Below are 20857 nucleotides of genomic sequence, written 5' to 3' on the forward strand. Positions count from 1 at the left end.
CTCTTTCTAATATACATAAATGACCTTTGTGATCATATTATAAGCAACTGCGTCCTCTTCGTTGATGACATAAAACTATTTAACACCACCGACAAAACTGCTGCTCTACAAAGCGACCTAGACTATGTGTCAGAATGGTCGAACAATTGGCAACTTCAAATCTCAACCAACAAATGCTCTGCTTACACCTTGGCAACAAAAACCAGAACACCAGATACAAGCTGGGGTCCTACGAGCTGAGGACAGGACCTCGTAGATGACCCTCACTCTGTCTGGGAGTATTCATTTCAAAAGATTTAAGCCCAAGAGCTCACTGTAACAGTATTGCCATAAAGGCATTAAGAGTTGTTAAGCTAATTTTGCAAAGCTTCTTCTCCGGTAACATTGTATTGCAAACCAAAGTTACAAAACCTTTGCCAGACCAATTCTTGAATACAGCTCGTCTACTTGGAATCCACACTGTATATCGGACATTAATACAACTGAACAAGTCATGAGAAGAGTATTCTACTCCTCTTCTCACAATAGAATACCTTATGCCACCAGGCTTGAAATTTTGAGCTTGGACAACCTAGAACTACACCGCCTATGGTCTGACTTAAGCTTAGTACACAAAATTGTCTGCTACAACGTTCTACCTGTCAATGACTACTTCAGCTTCAACCACAATAATACACGAGCAAACAATAGATAAAAACTCATACCCTGTTTCCCCCCAAATAAGACATCCCCTGATAAAAAACCCAATTGGGCTTTTGAGCGCATGGCAATAAGGCCAAGCATTTATTTCAGGGTTCAAAAAAATATAAGACAGGGTCTTATTTTCGGGGAACACGGTAGTAAACCGCTCTAAACTTGATTGCAGAAAATACAACTTCAGCCACAGAATGGTCAATGCCTGGAATGCACTACCTGACTCTATTGTTACATCCTCAAACCCTCACAGCTTCAACCTTAAACTGTCTACCATGGACCTCATCCCATTCCTAAGAGGGAGGGGGTCCTTTAAGGGGGCGTGCATAAGCGCACCAGCGTGCCTACCATCCGTCCTACTGTTCCCATTTATTCATGCTCATTTCTTATGTTTATACTTATACTTATTTTCTCATACATGCTTGACAAATAAATATAAATAAATGTGATTTACAGTTAGATACTTGACAACTGACTCAAATTTATGATGGTTGCAATGTCCCAGAGTCATGTGATCACCTTTTATGACCTTCTCACAAGCAAAGTCAGTGAGGAAAGATTCACTTAACAGTGAGCAGATTCACTTAACAGTTGTGTTACTAATTTAACAGTTGCAGTGATTTACTTAACAAATGTGGCAAGAAAAGTCTTAAAATGGGGCAAAACTCAAATTTCTCATTTAACAACATAAATTTTGGGTTCAATCGTGATTGTAAGTTGAGGACTTAATGCGCAAGCACTGCCTCAATACACATTCTGTATGGCAATTGATGGCAACTTTTCCTAGGAAAAGAAAATGGGTGGAACTGGAATTTCAATTCAGGGAATCATGCTAACCGCAGGGTGACATGACAGAGCTATATGGACAACTGCATTCAAATATTTCTCCTCTTTATGATTACAACTAGATTTTCAGTTGCTAAGTCATGAAGTTGTTAAATGAGCCATCATGTGACAATTTTACAACCATTTTACTGTGGTCATTAAGTGAATCATCATGGTTATTAAGCAAATCCAGCTTTCCCAAATGACTTTGCTGGTTAGAAGCCACCTTAGGTCAAAAATTGCAAGATACTGCAACTGTCATAAATGTGAGCCAGTTTCCAAGTGCCCAAGTTACAATCATTTGACTACAGGAATGGTATAGCATTTGTAACTTCACGGATAAGTTGTAAGTCACTTTTTCCAAGTCGGAGCATACAAATTTGATGATGATGATGATGATGAATTCCCAGTCTAAATTTGCTTGTTTTCTCAATTTCTCCATGCATATTTAAATTTTTATCACTGGCTTCTTTGGAAGAAATCAGCAATGGCCAATTAAAAATGGCTTTTAATATGAAAATTTGTTTTCACTGTTTCAGTGTATGGGTGATTTTATTTTGATCATGCAAGTTAAGATCATGCAAGTTAAGATATCTCTTCCCTTCCCCAAAGCCTAACAGAACCTTACTATGGTGGAGGTGAGTGAACAGTATAAGCCTATTATGCTGGCTAACAAGACTCTGGCCTGGAAAAGGGGATCTATTAGTCCAGTTCATGCTGGGAATGACCAACGAAAAAATGAGAATGGGCCGCCCTAATACACGTTGGCTAGACACTGTAAAGGATGTCACTGGGATGGCCATGGCAGATCTGAAGGGAGTATTTATTTTATTTTTATTTTATCTCGAATTTATATACCGCACCTTCTCCCGAGGGACTCAGGGTGGTGTACAGCCAGATAAAAACATACAATACAAACATTAAAAACAATTAAAAAGATATATATTAATTTGGCCCCAAATTTAAGATAACAAACCAATTAAAAATTAAAAAATATTAAAAAGAATATGTTAAGCCAGCCCAGCTTGCTGAAAAAAGAAAGTTTTAAGGGCATGGCGGAAGGCACCGAGGTCTTGGATCCTCCTTATCTCCGTATGGAGAGCGCTGATCCATAGAATGGCCGAGGGTGGTGTTAGAAGAAATATTTTTCTGGGTTCAGCTCCAAGTGGGGAAAAAGACACTGGAAACATGAAGACTGCTTGGAAAGATGGTGTAATGGTGGACAGGATCACATGGTTTGAGTTCCTGAACAGAAAAAGGGCGAGACGCAACAAGTCCCCGGGTTTTATGCCCTCTCTGACTTTGAAATTCCTGGGGCCAATAACGAGTATCCTGATTGGTTGTCAGACTCCCAGGGGGTGGGGGTCTTAGCTAGCCTTGCTGGCTGATGTAATCTTCCCAGGTGCCATGTGGTGTTTCTGTTGCTAAATGGGTCCTATTGTGTTGCAGATGATGGACCATTGACAAAGATGGGAGGGAATTGAGTTTCTGCCTCTGGCCCATTGATAAAGGGTGGGGGGGCCCAAAAAGGTGGGACCTGCTTTGTCTTTAAAACATGCTTCTCCATTTCTCATACAGGGAAACATAATATTCTGCCTTTTTAATATTTCCTAAAATATTTCATTCTTCTAGGAAAGGGATGGGTGCTAACTTCCTACAGTGGGACATAACTGAATGGCTGACCATGAGGAGGTTTTGGGGTTCAGACTCTGCAAATACTTTTTATGTTTTAATTAACATTTGGGATCTGGGCTTCAACCAATGAAAACAAGCCAAACTGAGTTTGCATCGAAGAATCCATTCCTTCCAGAGTGCGGAAAACAATACAGTAATTCGACATATTCCCCATGATTCCTCATGAATACTTCTAAGGGCGCTGCTCCTTTAAGGCAAGGCTGCATTTCAGGCGTCCAGACAAAAGCCTTCGGAGAGGGCTTTCCCCCCCTCCCCAATTCCCGGACGAAGCGATAAGCTCCTATTGGCCGAAGAAGGCGGGACATAATAACAGCGACCAAAAATGGCGGCGGGAGGGCCGCGCTCCTTTCTTGCGCTTACATAACGCGACCTTTCTATTTTCTTGGCCGCGCGCGCGAGAGAGAGAGAGAGAGAGAGAGAGCGAGCGAGAAACAGAGAGCGCAGCGCAACCTAACCTTAAAAAAAATAACAAAAAACCGCCTGTTTGAGCGTCGCCCTCGCTAGCCAATGAAGGTGTGCGATGTTCAGCAATCAACCAATCGCCGCCCGCGGAAAGAGACGAGGACCGAAAGGAAAAAAAAAGTGGGCCGTGTTAAAAAAGAAACATAGATATATCGGAGGTGTGTGGAGAGAGGTGGGGGGGGTTGAGGTTTGATTTGCGCGCGCACAGAGAGCGTGAAGAAGGGAGGGGGCCGAGCGACAGAGGCTGAGGGGCTTGCCGGCTTCGCCCTCCCTCCCGCGCTCCTGCGAGGAAGCAAAGAGGGGGATTCTCCCGCCATTTTTCCAGCGCTGTTCCTCAGGACCGACTTCTTCCTCGCCTCGGTGATGGCGCCGCTGCTGGGCCGCAAGCCTTTCCCTCTGGCTAAGCCGCTGCCGACGGGGGAGCCGCCGGGAGAGCGCTTCGTCATTGCCCACACGCAGGAGGCCTTCCGCTCCAGCGAGTATCCGATTTGGACGGTGGCGAGAACTATGCGCGCGCGGCGACGGCGGCGAGGGAGGGGGGACTTTTTGTTTTTCAGTCACGGTGCTCTTGGGTGGGGGGGGGATGGGTGAGAGGCAGCGAAGGAGTTGCTCCTCTTCTCTTCCCTTGTCCTGGAGACTTAACTCGGATCGGAAACGTAGGAGGGCCGAGGGGGCCTTCGTTTGCTTTCTTGACTCTCTTTGTTCCCTTTCTCCCCCCCTCTTTATTTTCCCCTCCCCCACTCCCTCCTTTCTCGGCATCTTTTTCTTCTCGGAGGCAAGATGGAGCAGGGCAGGACGACTTCCCTCCCTAGGCTGAGAGTGCAGCGGGGCCGGCAGAAGGAGTTTATCTGTGGATGTCAATAACTGTCGGATTGGGAAGAAAGAGAGGAGGGTGGGATCTTTTTTTTTTTTTTTTTGGTCTGAAAAGGTTCTAAGTGACACTCATTTAACTGCCTAAGTTTGAACTGGATGCTTTTGCCTGCTGGGGAGCAGTTAACTTTGAAGGCCAGCTTGAGAAGGGTGTGGATACCAAGAGGAGGATTTTCACTTTCGGGTAAAGCTTGTAGTCTCTGGAGGCATTTGGGCTGTCCCTGGCAGGAAACCATTAGGTAGGCGTCTCGGTCTTTAGCAGGGCAAGACTGTTTTGTAGATGCCTCTTAAATGGTTGCTAAAAGTAGAATGTTACTCTACACAGGATCTGCCTCTGAATCATAGGAGTAAAGGGCTCAAGTCAGCAAAGGTTCACCACCACGTGTCTCTTTTGACAACTTTCTAGCCTATTTTAACAAATTGACCAACAGGCTCAAATAGGACAGAAACTTTTTACTATGTATACAGGTAGTCCTCGACTTACAACAGTTTGTTCAGTGATTGTTCAAAGTTACAACGGCACTGAAAAAAGTGACTTATGACCGCTTTTCACACTTACAATTATTACAGCATCACCATGATCATGGGATCAGAATTCAGATGATGGGCAACTGGTTCATATTTATGACAGTTGCTGGTGGTCTGAGGTCACCTTTTGCTACCTTCTGAAAGCAAAGTCGAGGGGGAAGCCAGATTCACTTAACAACCGGGTTGCTAACTTATCAACTGCAGTGATTCACTTAACAACTGAGGCAAGAAAGGTCGTAAAATGGGGCAAAACTCACTTAACAAATGTCTCACTTAACAGAAATTTTGTGCCCAATTATGGTTGTAAGTCGAGGACTCCCGGTATTGCTAATTTGTCTTACTTGAGAGCTTACCAGAAATTATCTTTCCATAATTAAAACCTAGAATTCGCTTGATTGAAAGACACTTCAAGGATAATTATAGTACTTATTAATATTTTGTGATGAGTTACGTGCATAAATTAACTTACCATCACAGCAGGCATTGACATCCCTGTCTTTGATGGCTCTACACAGCAACTTAACCCGGATGATAAAATAACTCTTCTTGTATCCAATTTCCAAAGGTTTACATTTCTATATTTTAGAAGTTCTGGATGATAAAGGAAGGTTAGTACTGCTTTCATGTTCTGTGTTCACTGTAGCATGTGATTAAAGATTAAATGTAAGTTTGTTTAGAACTAAATGAAGTGGTGATACTATAGTATGTTTTCTAAGCAGTTGTTATATATGGCCACTTCAGCTGTCAGTATAACTTTGCCATATTTTCTGATGCCTAAGGAAGACCTTTCTTGTTTATATTCCAATATATTTTTCAACCCTGTATGTATTCAAGAACCTGGCTGAAGGATAATGAGGAAGCCAAGAACTGGACTTTACATAGTCTAGTTTACAAAGTTTGTAAAGAGTTTGTTTATAGTGTTTGTTTACAGAATCTGTAAACAAACACTTCTCTGATGAATAAGTAGATTTTATTGCGTAGTTTTCCCATTTCTAACAGTTTTTTGCAATAACTATGCATGCTTTTAAAATAGATTTACCCTGGGTATCTAAGACTTTTAATGGTTAGACAGTTTGCATCAAAGCACACCATTTAGCAATTTTTCTGAAGTAAAAATTGATTAGCAAGCAAGCATTTTACTATTCTGTTTAATATGTAATTCGGGATGATAGTACTTGTGGTATGTACCTCATTTTGTATATGGTAGACTGAAGATGTTCTTGGTCTGTAAGCAAGTGACATCGTCAAGGAGGTGGGCTGCACTTGAAATATCTTTTATTAGGTCTAGTGGATATCATTTATAATTTATCTCAGACTGCTTTATTTTCAGGACAGACTGCTGGTATTTCTGTGCAAATGAATTTATATTTTATCTTTAAAAAATTCAATGAGATAGTTTTTGTGTAGGCCTAAGCAATTACATTTAGTGTTCTTAAAGGGGCAATGCTTTGTTTTTTCACCTTCAGCGTTTCTTCTTTGTCTTATACCCAAGAGAGCCCCTTCCTCTTAACAAAACCTTTTCTCCCTCTATCCCATCTGTCAGAACAGCCGTGGCTCGTTTCTGATCACCAGGCATTTTTGAAAGCGAATCTACTTATAATATTGTGATAGATACTTTAACCTTTAGAGATTCAGTGGTAGAGAAAATGGACTTGCATAATTTATTGAATTTTCTGTTTGCAATCTTGTTAATATTAATAGATATTGTATGGTATTGGAAACAGTACAGATGCTAATCTGAAATATGTTTAAATTCTATCTGCCTGAAAAAGGCAGAAAGTAAACTTGGGAACAAGAGAAACATTTTGACACTTCTCTTAAATTTGAGTTCACAATTTACCACAATCTAGTTTTGGATAATTAGTTCTGTTATGTCCTCAATTGCAACTGTCCAAAATTTAGTTACCGGTAGGTGTCAGGATTTACTCCTGGTGACTATATATGCAAAAGATGACAGTATTTGGTCATTTAGAAATTTCATTGGTATCATGTTAACTGTCAGCAGTCTTTTTCATTAAATGCTTACTGTGATGGAAAAGTGTAGTTGATGTTGATAAAACTCAGTTATACAACTCTGCCTCAGGCCAACCAAGCAGTGCTGATACCTTTTCTTGGCACCTGCAGGTTGTTGCACTATCCCCTGTAGAACCAGTGCATAAATAAGGTTCTCCTTGACTTGAAGCTCTGGTTTAAAGAGCAAGTAGCAATAGCACTTAGAGATATATACTGCTTCTCAGTGCTGTACAGCCATAGGCAGGAGGGCTTTTGCACATTGGTAGATTAGGAAAAAATTGCATCCTTTTTTGGATTGGAAGACCCTGTTCATGGTCAGTCATGTCTTGGTCGCTCCCAAGTGGATTATTGCAACAGACTATACGGAGCTGCCTTTGAAGAGTATTCAGAAGCGTCAGATGGTCTAATGCAGAGGTATTAGCAGCTCTGGGCACACCTCAGTACACCCGTGTTACTTCCAGTACTGATTGTTAGCTATAAAGCCATTCATTACACAGGGCTGGGTTATTTGTAAGATTGTCTCTATACCAGGGTCAAGAAAATTAAGAAGTCTAATAACCTAAAGTTGATTGAAGATGGATGTTTTGCAGATAGGTGGAGAGTATTTTTGCTGTATTGGGCATAAATAGCCTTTATGAAACTACAGTAAAAGACAGATTCTATCTACAATCTCTTTTTGAATCTACACACACTCTTGGTGTGGAGCAGTGCATAACTTCGAACATGATTGAAGGATATGAGACAGAAGAGTGATGTGGGCGATGTTGATTTGATATACCATAGATTAGAGGTGTCAAACTTGTGGCCTGCGGGCCGGATGCATCACGCACTGGCCACGCCCACCTTCAGTTTAGTGAAGGGGGGGAGTTGTGATACGTCATGATATGATGACAATGTAACATCACAAATTTGACACCCATACCATAGGTATGTTTCCCCGAAAAAAAGACCTTATATTTTTTTGAACCCTGAAATAAGCATTTGGCTTTACTGCTATGCGCTCAAAAGCCCAATTGGGCTTATTATCAGGGGATGTCCTGTTCGGGGGGGGGGGGCAGGATAATTATTAGAGATTATGATATTGTGTAAGAATTGAGACAGAATTGTGCAGTCTATTCTTTGCAGATGTGTGCAGAAAGGGTTGTATATGCCTTAGATTTTGAACAAATGCAGAAAAACTTATTGAAGAGTGGATTAATCACCCATTTTTTATTGTAAGTCTATAAGAATAATTTTTTTAAAGCTAAATGATACATAAATATTTGAAGGAGAGCGAGCCCTGTAAACCTTCTAAATTTTTGAGCATTTATGCTCTTTTTCACACTGAGTCAGTTTTAGGAAGTTGGAAGTAGAATGTATTTGTATGTTGATGGGAAATAATGCTAATATCTCCTGTGAATTCTTCCTTTTTATATTGCCACCTGGTTCCTTATTATCATTGCATTGTATTTTTGGAATGTTTTTACTACAGATTTAATATTGGTTCCCATATTGCCATGTGATTCCTTAGCTTTTCTATGTAAAATTTATCACTTTTGAAATTCCTAATTAAAAAATGAACATTGGTGAATATACTACTCCCAAATGAAAGTGTACTACATATTTTGCATAAAGAGTTTAGGCTCTGGAGAATTTCTATGGAAAACAAAGTGTATCTGCCTTCAATTGTCAGAAATGTTGGCTTTAACTTAAGATTTAAGGAACTTTTCTATTTACACAATGCAATTTTATTGGCTTAAAATACATCAATATAAGTAAACATAAACATAAATTGCTACCCAGAAAGTACTAGTCCTTGATATACAACCATTCTTTTAATGACCACTCAAAGTTACAACCACTGAAAAAAGTGATTTATGGATGTTTTTTGCACAACCATTGCAGCATCCCGTGATCACATGATCTAAATTTGGCTGCTTGGCAACCGGCATGTATTTATGATAGTTACACACCTTTTACTACCTTCTGACAAGCAAAGAGGAAACCAGATTCATTTAATAACTGCAGTGATTCACTTAACTGTAGCAAGAAAGGTCATAAAATGGGTCAAAACTCACTTAACAACTACCTTAATTAGCAGTAGAAATTTTGGGCTCAATTATTGTCATACGCTAAGGAGAGTACCTATATTAGCTGTCCAGAGCCACCTGTGACCTATGAACCGTGGGTTGGGCATGCCTGTTCTTCGCATGTGGCTCTTTCGTCCCGCGGCTGTGGCTCCCTACCAGCTGGCTGGCCCCACCCCTCGCCCTCCCAGTCACTCTTCACATGGCCTGAGAAGGTAAGGGCAATGGCGGGGATCAGTGGTGGGATCCTCCTGGTTAAACAACCAGTTCGGTGATTACACAATTTGCACATGCGCCTGATGTGCGCTGTGCGCGCATGCACAGTTTGAAAAAATCTTCACTTCCTGGTTTCTTCGGATGAGTAACACAGCTGATTCACACAGCAATCCGCTCTTCCGTGCGAATCAGCTGAGAATATAAAGGTAGGAAAATAGGGCAGGCGGGTGGACCCATCTGATTGTCGGGCTGAACTGGTTAGCTCCTAGCTGATTGTCAGAGCTACCGGTTCGCCCGAACCGGTGGAATCCCACCCCTGGCGGGGATGGTGACACACTCCATATTCCAGAGCAGGAGGGAAGCGCCCCTTTACTTGCCTCTCATCTCATGGGCGCTTCTTTAGGCGCTTCTTGGTGTTGCGCGCACCTCGGTCACTTGGGGAGACGCGCAACTTTCCGCCCCGAGACACTGGCTCGGCTGCGGCCGATGCTCTGTGTCGTAATGGGCTCCAGGAGGAGGAGGGGATGCCATCTACCCCATTGTGAAGTGTGATAAATTTACATGTGCTGCGCAAGGCACTGTGAGAGCAGCGAGCAGGCCATTTACTCTTTCCATTTCCAAATTTAAGATGATCATATTTTTTTGTGATGTCCAAGCTGGAATTGCTGTGGCTTCTACTATTTAATTTCAAAGTACAGTTGGAAATATCTATTAAAATATGGCTTCAATTTTGTTTGATGGTTGACAACCATTTAAATACCTTTATGATTTAAATGACTGAATAATTAAAATATATGAAGAAAGTAAGTAATTAAAACACAGAACATTCTGTGGTGTAAACTGGATGTGAAGCAACCTGCTAGCTGTGGCTGCATATATTTTCTGAAAAGTTGATCCTTTGTAATTTAAAAGATCTTTTGACTAAGATATCTGATTCGGGACAGTATTTATTGGTATATGAAATGTGTTTTAGAAATGTATTTAGAAAATATTAGTAAAATGCATATTAAAATACAAAATTCATGCTACTAAGGCCGTGTTTTCTCATGACGATGAAATCCTGACTTCATAAACCTGAGTATGAGTAAGATGAACAGTGGTACTATATGTGCAGCCCCTTTTACATTATGAAACAAAAAAATAGTACTAAGGAGAGAATTATGCATGATGCCCAATCCAAGGATTATAGTTAAATTATTCAGATGTTAAAATATTAATCATTATAAAACCTTGATTTAGTAACTGTTTATCATAATGTGTCAATGAGTCTATGTGTAAATGACAAAAAATGATGATTTAATCCAATAGTTTAAAAACTAAGTGCACCTTATTTTCCTGAGCTGTTGCTCCTTCAGAGAGTATGAAGCACGGCTAGAGAAATATAACCAACGAATATGGACCTGTAAAAGTACCGGGAGTAGTCAACTGACACACAAAGAAGCCTGGGAAGAGGAACAGGAAGTTGCTGAGCTGTAAGTAGCAATGCAAATGCTTTTGCTTTTAGGGACAGAACCTAAAGCATGAAGGGGGGGGGACTTTTGACAAATAATGAGCTTCCTGTGAAAATACTTGGAATGAGTCATGTCTCAAGAAAAGAGAAAGCTTTTCTTCAGCTACATAAGCAAGGATATCTAAACTCTAAAGAAAATATTTCTGATTGGGTATTGCCTGACTGATTTTTTTATCCTCATTACACTTTGTACCTTGCAGTTCTCACTGGCCTTTCTCAAAAAAAAAATGATCTAATTAAATAGCATAATTGAAAACAAATATTTATGTGCTGCATAAAAATACAGAATGTAATCCATTATATGTATAAAATCCAAAAACTTTCTGGCAGTGAATCATGCATTCATGCTAACCAGTGCATTTTTAGTATACTACAGTTGTATATTGGTTTAAGGCATTTTTCCAGTGGGAATCAGGGTTTCAGGCAAAAATTACTAGTATTTTGATGACATGTTGAATATAAGTCATATTGCTGGTATGTAGTAGGAATGTTGCCCCCTCAAAAATTATGTAGAGAGAAATCAAATATGAGATGGCCTTATTATCTGTGATTTCACATATTTGCAGTTGTAAAGACAGACCAGAAATTCAATACAGAAGTAATTCAAAGTAGTGAAGATACCTTATACTTCCTCCTCCTATTTCCCCTAAAACAGTAACCCTGTGAGGTGGATTGTGCTGAGAGAAAGTGACTGACGTAAAGTCACCCACTTGATTTTCATGTTTAACTAGTACTTAAAATGTTCTTGGTTTCTAATCTAGTGCCTTAACCACTAGATCAAACTGGGTCTTATTGATGGTAAACAGATTTTGTTACCCAATTCTGATGTCTATCATTTTGCAAATGTGCAGAAATATGTATCCATCCTCCCAATTTTCCAACAGTCTGCAATGTTCTATCCTTATATAGTCAGTGCAGGGGGTCATGCTTGCTTAATTAATTTCAGTAATATACAATTTCCTAATGTCTATTCACTCAAATTAGAGATATGCTTAAATCCTAACTAAATGCTTTTAAGTAAAGGGGGATTAAGGTAAGACTATTGATACAATCATATTTGTAGGCAAGTCATAGTAGCAGTTTTGTGAATTGTCTCTTAAATGTTTCAATTTCTCTAGTTGAAGTTGATTCTTTAAATTGCTATTTTAATCATAATTATGCTATATCATTTTCTATTTATCTTTTCAGTTTGAAAGAGGAATTTCCAGTCTGGTATGAAAAACTTGTTCTGGAAATGGTTCACCATAATACAATCTCTTTAGAAAAACTGGTGGACACTTCCTGGCTGGAGATTATGACAAAATTTGCTGTTGATGAAGAGTGTGATTTTGAGGTAAGGACCAGGTTTATCTCTCAGAAACAGTTGTGGAAATAATGATGCCACATCAGAAATGTGATAGTTGCTCTAACCCTAACATAACTGATTTCCATTTTAGACATGACGGTCTTCATTTTTTTTTTTTAAAGGAGGGTATGGTGAGTTCCTGACGGGATAAGCAATAGATGAACCTATGACCAATCTTGCCCTAGAACTCTAAGCATCCTTTTGTGGCCTTTAGAGTCTCTTAGAATCCTGAGGCAAACATTTTGGCACATTTTACAGACAGCGCATTGAAGGGATTGAATGGATGCCTTAAGCTTGCAAAAGTTTAATCCCCTTAAAATTGCCAATTTCTTCTAATTGTGATTACCTTTCTCATTTTTCAGGGAAGGTTATCATTAGGTATTGGTTTTATAGCTCTTTCCAGCTTCACAATCATTTTAGAGACACATAGGGATCTCTTGATGAAGAAGAGATGTTTCACTTCATAAACCTGTGTCATTACAGGCAGGCTGCATTGGTGACAATCGATATTGAAGACCCATCAGATTAACATCTGATTTTCATTGGACTGTCCTAGGAATTCATATTTTTTTTCAATAAAGATAATTAATACTGACTCAGTGTGGGGACATGACCTAGTACACTGTTTTGTGTATTGCTTACCAGGATTTCTATGAAATCTATGAATATAACTTAGACGAAACTGTGAATACATGGAAAATCAAAATACTGAAGGATTAGCAATAGTTCAAAGCGTTTCTCTCACATAACCAATCACATCACCTAAGGTCTCTGTAAGCCCCAAAGTGCAGCTATGTCTTAAAAAGGTTGTCACATGTAAAACTTGGTGTTGCTAAAGATAGTCTACCTTCAGACATGACGCTCCCACCTGCGGAAAATAATTCTCTGCCTCGTTCTAAATTGCTTTTTTTCAGGTTGGAAAAGAGAAAGTACTACGGGTCAAGGTTGTAAAAATACATCCATTGGAGAAAGTAGCAGAAGAGGAGGCTACTGAGAAGAAAACAGATGCAGCCTGCAACTCCCCATCCAGTGACAAAGAGAATACCAGCCAGGTTGTACAGGAAAATCAAAAGGAGCTAGCATTGAAAGAAGATGATAGCAGAAGAGAGAGTCTGAGTAAGTAAGCCATGGCCTGAAATGAAAGGAACCAGCTTTAAGTCTTATTTAGGAGTAAACTGCAAAATTGCATGTATGGCCAATAGATGACTGCTAAAAGCAGTCTTGATCTGGAGAGAATCACTGTTCTCAAAATATATTCATTTGCTGCCTTGAGTTACTTATAAAGTAATGGCAGGACAAAAATCTAATAAATAAAAGTGTGCTGATCCAGCAGCATTACACATGTTACTTACTACTTGCTGTTAAGCATGTACTTTTTATAGTCATGTGTGTTTATGATAAGCAGTAACTTCATCTGTGTACAGTTATGCAGGAAATAGAAAAAGTGCTTGGTTTGAATTCTGAACATAAAAGGCAATGTTCTATTCAGCACTGCCTGAACATTTTTGAGTTGCCTGTGCATCAGTAAAATAAAGTTTGAAATGTTTGTCCTGTAGAAAAGATTTTTAAATGTACACTATCTCAAAGCTCAGTGTCAATATCACTCAAGAGCATACACAGGATACACTTTCAAACCACAGTTTAATGATGTAATGCAGAGTTCTCCAACCTTTCTGGCTTTGTGGACCGGAGGGGTGGGGTGGGGTGGGGAGATGGTTCTGTGTGAGTAGGTGGAAAGTGCGCTCAGCTCCATGTGGCTGAGCGGTGTGCATGCGCAACCACCGCTCATGCAAATGAAGTGTGGACATGCGTGCTTGCCCTCTGATCATGCAAGTGAGGATATGTGTGCGCTTGCCCGCTGTTTCAGCAGCCTGGTTGCAAACTGATCATGGCCTACTAGTGGTCCAAGGCCCAGAGGTTGGGGCACCTAATCTAACATATTAATAATCTTTACATTTACAGCAGCAGTAGTGAAAGTATTTTTCTAAAACACAGTGGTACAGGCACACACATAAAAATGTTAAAGCACAGAACTAATGTTTTTGCTTGCTTTCTTTGTTGGCCAGGTGACCGGGCACGCCGATCTCCTCGGAAGCTTCCTACTTCTCTGAAAAAAGAAGAAAGGAAATGGGTTCCTCCAAAATTCTTACCACACAAATATGATGTCAAGTTGCAGAATGAAGACAAGGTGAGTAGATTGTTAAATTTTAAATGTTAGTCACTCCTGTCTCAACATTTTAAGAAGCAGTTAACATAACTATCATAAACTATACTTAAATATAGTTTTGTGTGTGTATACATATACACATATACATATAGTTAGTATACCTATATGCTTACAAAATTTCTATTATTACAATATATGTATCATTTAAAATAAGTATTAAACTTTCAGTGACTTACTGGGATCTGCTCTAAACTATTATTTATTGTTTCTGTACCATCAGTTAAAAACCCTGTCTGAAACATTTCTTTTTATCTTTCAAGATCATTAACAATGTGCCAGCAGACAGCTTGATTCGAACAGAACGGCCACCCAACAAAGAGATTCTGCGATATTTCATTCGTCATAATGCACTTCGCGCTGGAACAGGCGAGAATGCCCCCTGGGTAGTTGAAGATGAGTTGGTGAAGAAGTATTCCCTTCCCAGCAAGTTCAGTGACTTCTTGCTTGACCCACATAAAGTGAGAAATAAGGCAAGATCTGTCTGAGTTGTGTGATGATGAAAAATAGGAGTCATTTTCACATGGATATTTATTCTTGGGCCATTGAAAATAAGGCAATATCAGAGTGAAATTTACCTCCTTCTGTCCTTTTTCAAAAGAGTCTGCCACTGTTTGTCATTAGGTGCTGAAATAATGATTTTGAAATATATATTCATCATCTTATCCTGGGATGCTTAACCTTGTTGATGAACACATTTGGAATTTAAAGAATATGTTATGCCAGAATTGGTTAGGATGCGGGGTTGGACACTTTGTCTAATGACTCCTATACAGATACAGGCAGTCCTCAACAATCACAATTGGGGCTGGAATTTCCATTGCTAAGCAGTGCAATCATTAAATGAATTTATGACCTTTTTACTGAGATTGTTAAGGAATCTGGCCTCCCTCATTCACTTTGTTTGTTGGAAGCCCGCTGGGAAAGTTGCAAATAGTGATCACGTGACTCTAGAATAGTGCAGCTGTTGTTGCCAAATGCCTGAATTTTCATCACATAGGATACTGTGATACTTATAAGTGTAGGACTGCTTGCAAGTGACTTTTTTCATCACTGTTGTAACTTTGAACAGTCACTAAATGAATGGTCGTAAGTTGATGACTACCTGTATACCCAACAATGAAACATAGTTAATTTGTTCAAGAAACCTTAAATTCAACATAGAGGTGGAAATCAAAGTTTCAGTTATTTTGTTGAGCTTATATTTTGAAAATTCACATCTCTCTGACATTAATTTTAATCTCAAACCATTACTAAATATCCCAGTTTCCTGCAGCACAAATCAAAGCGGGGAAAAGTAAAAGTAAAGGAACAGCAAGCACTATTCACATTTCTTCCTATCCATTACCTTTAGCTCACAGATATTCCTTCCATCCTTGACTTCATGTTGAGTGTTAGGATATGTTTCAGAATAAAATATGTAGTAGGTAACAGTTAACCATTTTTCTTTTTAAGAATATGAAGTCTTGATGTGTTCTGGGAATTAAAACTATTGCTGGTACCTGATATAATATTTTGAAATATGTATATTTCCCACATAATTTTGAAGTAAAAGTTTTAAGGCATGAAGGTAGGGAGACTTGAGTACATTATGTCTAATGAGCTCCATGTTTGAGGTTCTTGTGTTGCCATATTCTTGCAGGGGAGAAATCAAGCTCATAATTCAGAAATCTCAATGTTCCCCTTTCTATAGAAAGGCCCTCTTAATGATGTTCTGATTCAACAGCAAACTGTCTGAATTTTGTAGCATCCCACAAGTCTTGAGCTACTGCCTGGATGTCTTGCTACAGAATGGACCATTGTTTTTTAGTGTTAAAAATAAGTGGGAGGCCCAACTCCTTCAGCAAGATAGAATGGTCCTTCCATTCATTCTAAGGCTCAGATTGTAGAAATTTCTGAAAATGTCATTTAGCAATTCGTATTTAATTTTTTGTAAGAATAGACTAGGATGTACCAAAGTTTCAAAGGACTTTTGATAAAACATTTCAAAGGGCCTTCCATCTGAAACAATTGGAGAACTAGTAGATTTCTTTGCTATTGAATGTTTATAGAGAAGGTATATGGTGTAGTCAGTTAAGAGCTCTCTGTTTATTTTGTATTTTGGCTTATGCACATTTGGGGTAGATTCTCCCTAGTGCAAGCAAAATCCACATTCAATTTTAAATGCAGATAATTTACATTTTGCATTGCTTTGATTCTAGTATTTGACTCTCAATCCTTCAACAAAAAGGAAGAGCACTTCATCACCTGATAGGAAACCTAAGAAGCCCAAATCAGATGGTTCTTCCACAGCACAGGGACTGAATCCTTCACTTTGGTGTAGTGTGCATTTAAATAAAACAATTGTGGGCTGCCCGCTGAAAATTAAGAACTTCAAAACCCCAAAATTATCTACAGAGGATCTGGAGGAGATGATGAATATTATGGCACCTGGAAAACTTGGTACTTTCAATAAGAAGAGGCTTGGGAAATCATTGGATCCAAAACAGAAAAATAAAAAGGTGTTGAATGGGCAGAAATCTGGAAAATCTAGATCTCCCAAAAAAGATTCCAAGATGAAAATGAAACAGATGACACTTCTAGACATGACTAAAGGTACTTCTAAAGTCCAAAAAACACCAAGAAGTTCAGCTGGAAGTCCCAGGTCTTCCAATAAACCTCCAAAACATCTTCCACCTGCTGCACTTCACCTCATTGCTTATTATAGAGAGAACAAAGACCGAGAGGACAAGAAGAGTGCCCTTTCCTGCATAATTTCAAAAACTGCTCGGTTGCTATCCAGTGAGGATCGTGCTCGTCTTCCTGAGGAGCTGCGAGGCATAGTGCAAAAGCGTTATGAACTACTAGAGCACCGGAAAAACTGGGCTTCCATGACAGAGGATCAGCGCAAAGAATACATGAAGAAGAAACGTGAGAAGCTGAAGGAGAAGCTGAAGGAGAAAGCCAAAGAGCGTCGGGAAAAAGAAATGATGGAGAGGCTAGAGAAGCAGAAGCGATATGAGGACCAGGATATCAAAAGCAACAACATGCCTACTTTTAAGCTGGTGGATACTCCGGAAGGACTCCCTAATACCCTCTTTGGGGATGTGGCTATGGTTGTGGAGTTTCTGAGTTGTTACTCAGGGCTACTGCTTCCAGATGCTCAGTATCCCATCACTGCTGTTTCTCTTATGGAAGCTCTTTGTGCTGAAAAAGGGGGTTTTCTCTATTTGAACAGAATTTTGGTCATTCTTCTCCAGACTTTGCTACAAGACGAGATTGCAGAAGACTACTTGGAGCTGGGGATGAAACTGTCTGAGATTCCCCTCACTTTGCACTCTGTTTCTGAATTAGTTCGCCTTTGTCTGCGCAAGTCAGATATACAGGAGGAAAGCGAGGCTTCGGACAATGCAGAAGAGAACAAAGACTTGGCAGCTTTTGAAGACAATGAAGTACAGGATGAATTCTTGGAGAAATTGGAGGTAACGGAGTTTTTTGAGCTGACCCCCGAGGAGAAACTGCAAATCCTCACAGCTCTTTGCCATCGGATTTTGATGACCTATTCAGTGCAGGATCACGTGGAAGCAAAGCAGCAGATGTCAGCTGAATTGTGGAAGGAACGGCTGGCAATGCTGAAAGAGGAGAATGATAAGAAGAGGGCAGAAAAGCAAAAACGGAAAGAGATGGTGGCCAAGAACAAAGAGAATGGCAAAGAGGAAAATGGTTTGGGGAAGGGCGAAAAGAAGAAAGGGGAACCAGAGAAAACAGTCAAATCAGAGCAACGTATGGATATAGAAGCAGAAGACATGATCAGCACAGTTAAAAGCAGGAGGCTTATGGCAATTCAGGCCAAGAAAGAGAAAGAGCAGCAGGAAATGGAAATGCGAGGTAATTAAAAGAGTAGCTTTTTTGTTGTGGTGGGAGGATTTAAAGTTTCCATTGGGCTGCTAACATCCATAACTGCCAGGCAAAGGACTCTAATCTCCAACTTACTGTAGAGAAAGGATGTTTGTTGACAAATAAACACATCTGCTGCTTTTGTCTTTGTGCATACCTGTGCTAAATTTGATAGAGGAACAGGAAGATTTGAAATATTTATTCAGATATTCATCTGAGTCCATAAAAGCTATCTGGGCCAGGAATAACTTATAGTTAACAATTAGTTTGGATATCGATGTTACAGGGGGCTATCAATCCATTTTAATTCAGAAGGGTAGTCTCAGTGCCATCTCTCGGAAAATATTGAAGGAATGGAATATTGCGTAGTCTGATGCTATCTTTTGCCAATTTCTTTAGCAGTTACTAAGCTCAAATCCTGAGCAGATTGGAACTGCTAGTTAGATGGGAGACTATCTGGAAATCCCTAGATAGACTAGCCTGTGAAAACTCAAGGCACTGGCATGTCTACATTTTTGCCAAGAACTTCTATGTAATCACTGGGAATCAATAGCAATTTGAGGGAGCCTTTGGGATTTTTTTTTCCTTCAGTATAAATATAAATAACAGTATAAATATAACATGGGACATGGTGGCTCAGTGGCTAAGACGCTGAGCTTGTCAATCGTAAGGTCGGCAGTTCAGCGGTTCGAATTCCTAGTATTGCATAACAGGGTGAGCTCCCATTACTTGTCCCAGCTCCTGCCAATCTAGCCGTTTGAAAGTACATAAAAAATGGAAGTAGAAAAAATAGGGAGCACCTTTGGTGGGAAGGTAACAACATTCCGTACACCTTTGGCATTTAGTCATGCCAGCCACATGACCACGGAGACGTCTTTGGACAGCGGTGGCTCTTCGGCTTTGAAACGGAGATGAGCACTGCCCCCTAGAGTCAGGGACGACTAGCACATGTGCAAGGGGAACCTTTACCTTTACCTTTACCTATAAATATAACAGCTACTCATCTGGGCCAAACTTGCAGTTGCATTGCTTGGTATCTCAGTGGATACCTGGCAAATAAATGTATAAATGAATTCCTAGGAAAAATTATATAGCATGTTTTTAATATCAGAATGAGAAATTCTGTATTTGCCTTGCTTACAGGCCGTCCTTCGCTTACAGTGGCAATTGGAACCAGAATTGGTCGTAAAGCATGATGTCACATGACTGCACTGACGTACGACAGCAATTCTGGCACTCCCCAGTTACCATTGTTAAGTGAGGACCTCATTTGACCCCAACTTCTGACTTCCTTCTGGTTTCCCATTGACTTTGCTTATGAGAAGCCAGTAGGGAATGTCAGAAATGATAATCAGGCAGGGACACTGCAGTGGTCGGAACTAAGTATTCAGTTTAAGAAAAAATTAAACGAGTTTAATGCTGTGGGGAATTAATATAGTTTTTTCTGCTGCTCTGCTAGTAAAACTTGAAAAAGAAGCAGAGGAGGAAAGAGTTCGCAAGCATAAAGCTGCAGCGGAAAAAGCCTTTCAAGATGGCATTGCCAAAGCAAAGCTGGTCATGCGCAGGACACCAATAGGCACAGACCGTAATCACAACAGGTAGGAATATCTTTGTGGATGATGAGGACTGTGGGAAAATTCCCTATATCAGGGCTTAATTGAAGATGCCAGGAACTGGTTTTAGACAAGTCCTTCCTCTAAGTGTTGATTACTCGTCTCATATCGCTTTTATTAACACTAGATGAAGGACCTGATTTGCTCATGTAATCACAATTATAGGGCACAGATAGCTGCATCTTAATAATACACAGAGCTTGCCTGCTCAGATATCTCCACCATACTGTATCATTCTCTGTAACTGTGTTTCTTTCCTTACTGTTCAGGAAGTCTATGGAAATCTTATCCTCTCCCAACTATCAAGGCAACATTTTGTTACTTCCTAATTACTTCACTTCCCTGTGGCCCCATTTCCCTCATGCTTCTACTTTTACTCACATTTCCTGCTTATTTGATCCTGAGTCACTTTACTGCAAGCTCTTTTGTTTTATTTACATGCATTTCAGCTGCATTTCACCTGTCTTATTACTTATTGCTACACATGAATATAGCAGACCTATACCCCCCCTTCCTCAAAGAGTTCAAAGTAGCACTTGTACCACCATTTTTTTCTTCAATATAACAATAGTACTTAGATTTATATACCACTTCATAGTGCTTTACAGCCCTCTCTAAGCGGTTTACAGAGTCAGCCTATTGCCCCCTATATGGGCATATATGGCATTCAATATGGGCCCTATAGCATACATTGAAGTGAAAGCAGAGTTTCTATGGTTGAAGCTGGGCTTGATTTTTGTCCCATTTCCCTCTTTCCCCTGGATTAGCTCAGTATCTTAGCTGCTGCGCCACATTGGCTTTCTAGGAAGTTTGAAGTACTCCTATTTTTCTTCATTAAGAGTGTTAGGTAGTTAAACTTTGCTTTCCACTTTGAGCAGCCAGGAGTGTTTACTGGCATAGCAATTGGACCGGTTTCTGAGG

At 39.9% G+C, this 20857-nt stretch overlaps 1 protein-coding gene across 1 annotated transcript in view; it reads left to right on the top strand.

Annotated features, from left to right (window-relative positions):
* Nucleotides 1-3868: 3868 nt before the first annotated feature.
* BAZ1B (bromodomain adjacent to zinc finger domain 1B) overlaps nt 3869-20857 on the top strand; it is a 32402-nt gene continuing 15413 nt past the window's right edge. The window contains exons 1-8 of the mRNA XM_070932126.1: nt 3869-4154; nt 10724-10840; nt 12067-12211; nt 13138-13339; nt 14290-14411; nt 14711-14908; nt 16649-18314; nt 19783-19921. Of these exons, the coding sequence (XP_070788227.1) occupies nt 4039-4154; nt 10724-10840; nt 12067-12211; nt 13138-13339; nt 14290-14411; nt 14711-14908; nt 16649-18314; nt 19783-19921 (2705 nt within the window). The 5' untranslated portion in view covers nt 3869-4038. The remainder of the gene's footprint in view (nt 4155-10723; nt 10841-12066; nt 12212-13137; nt 13340-14289; nt 14412-14710; nt 14909-16648; nt 18315-19782; nt 19922-20857) is intronic.

Source organism: Pituophis catenifer, unplaced genomic scaffold, assembly GCF_029215685.1.
Source record: "Pituophis catenifer annectens isolate HBS135680 unplaced genomic scaffold, rPitCat1.0.hap2 SCAF_1, whole genome shotgun sequence".
In the NCBI taxonomy this organism is placed as follows: Eukaryota; Metazoa; Chordata; class Lepidosauria; order Squamata; family Colubridae; genus Pituophis; species Pituophis catenifer.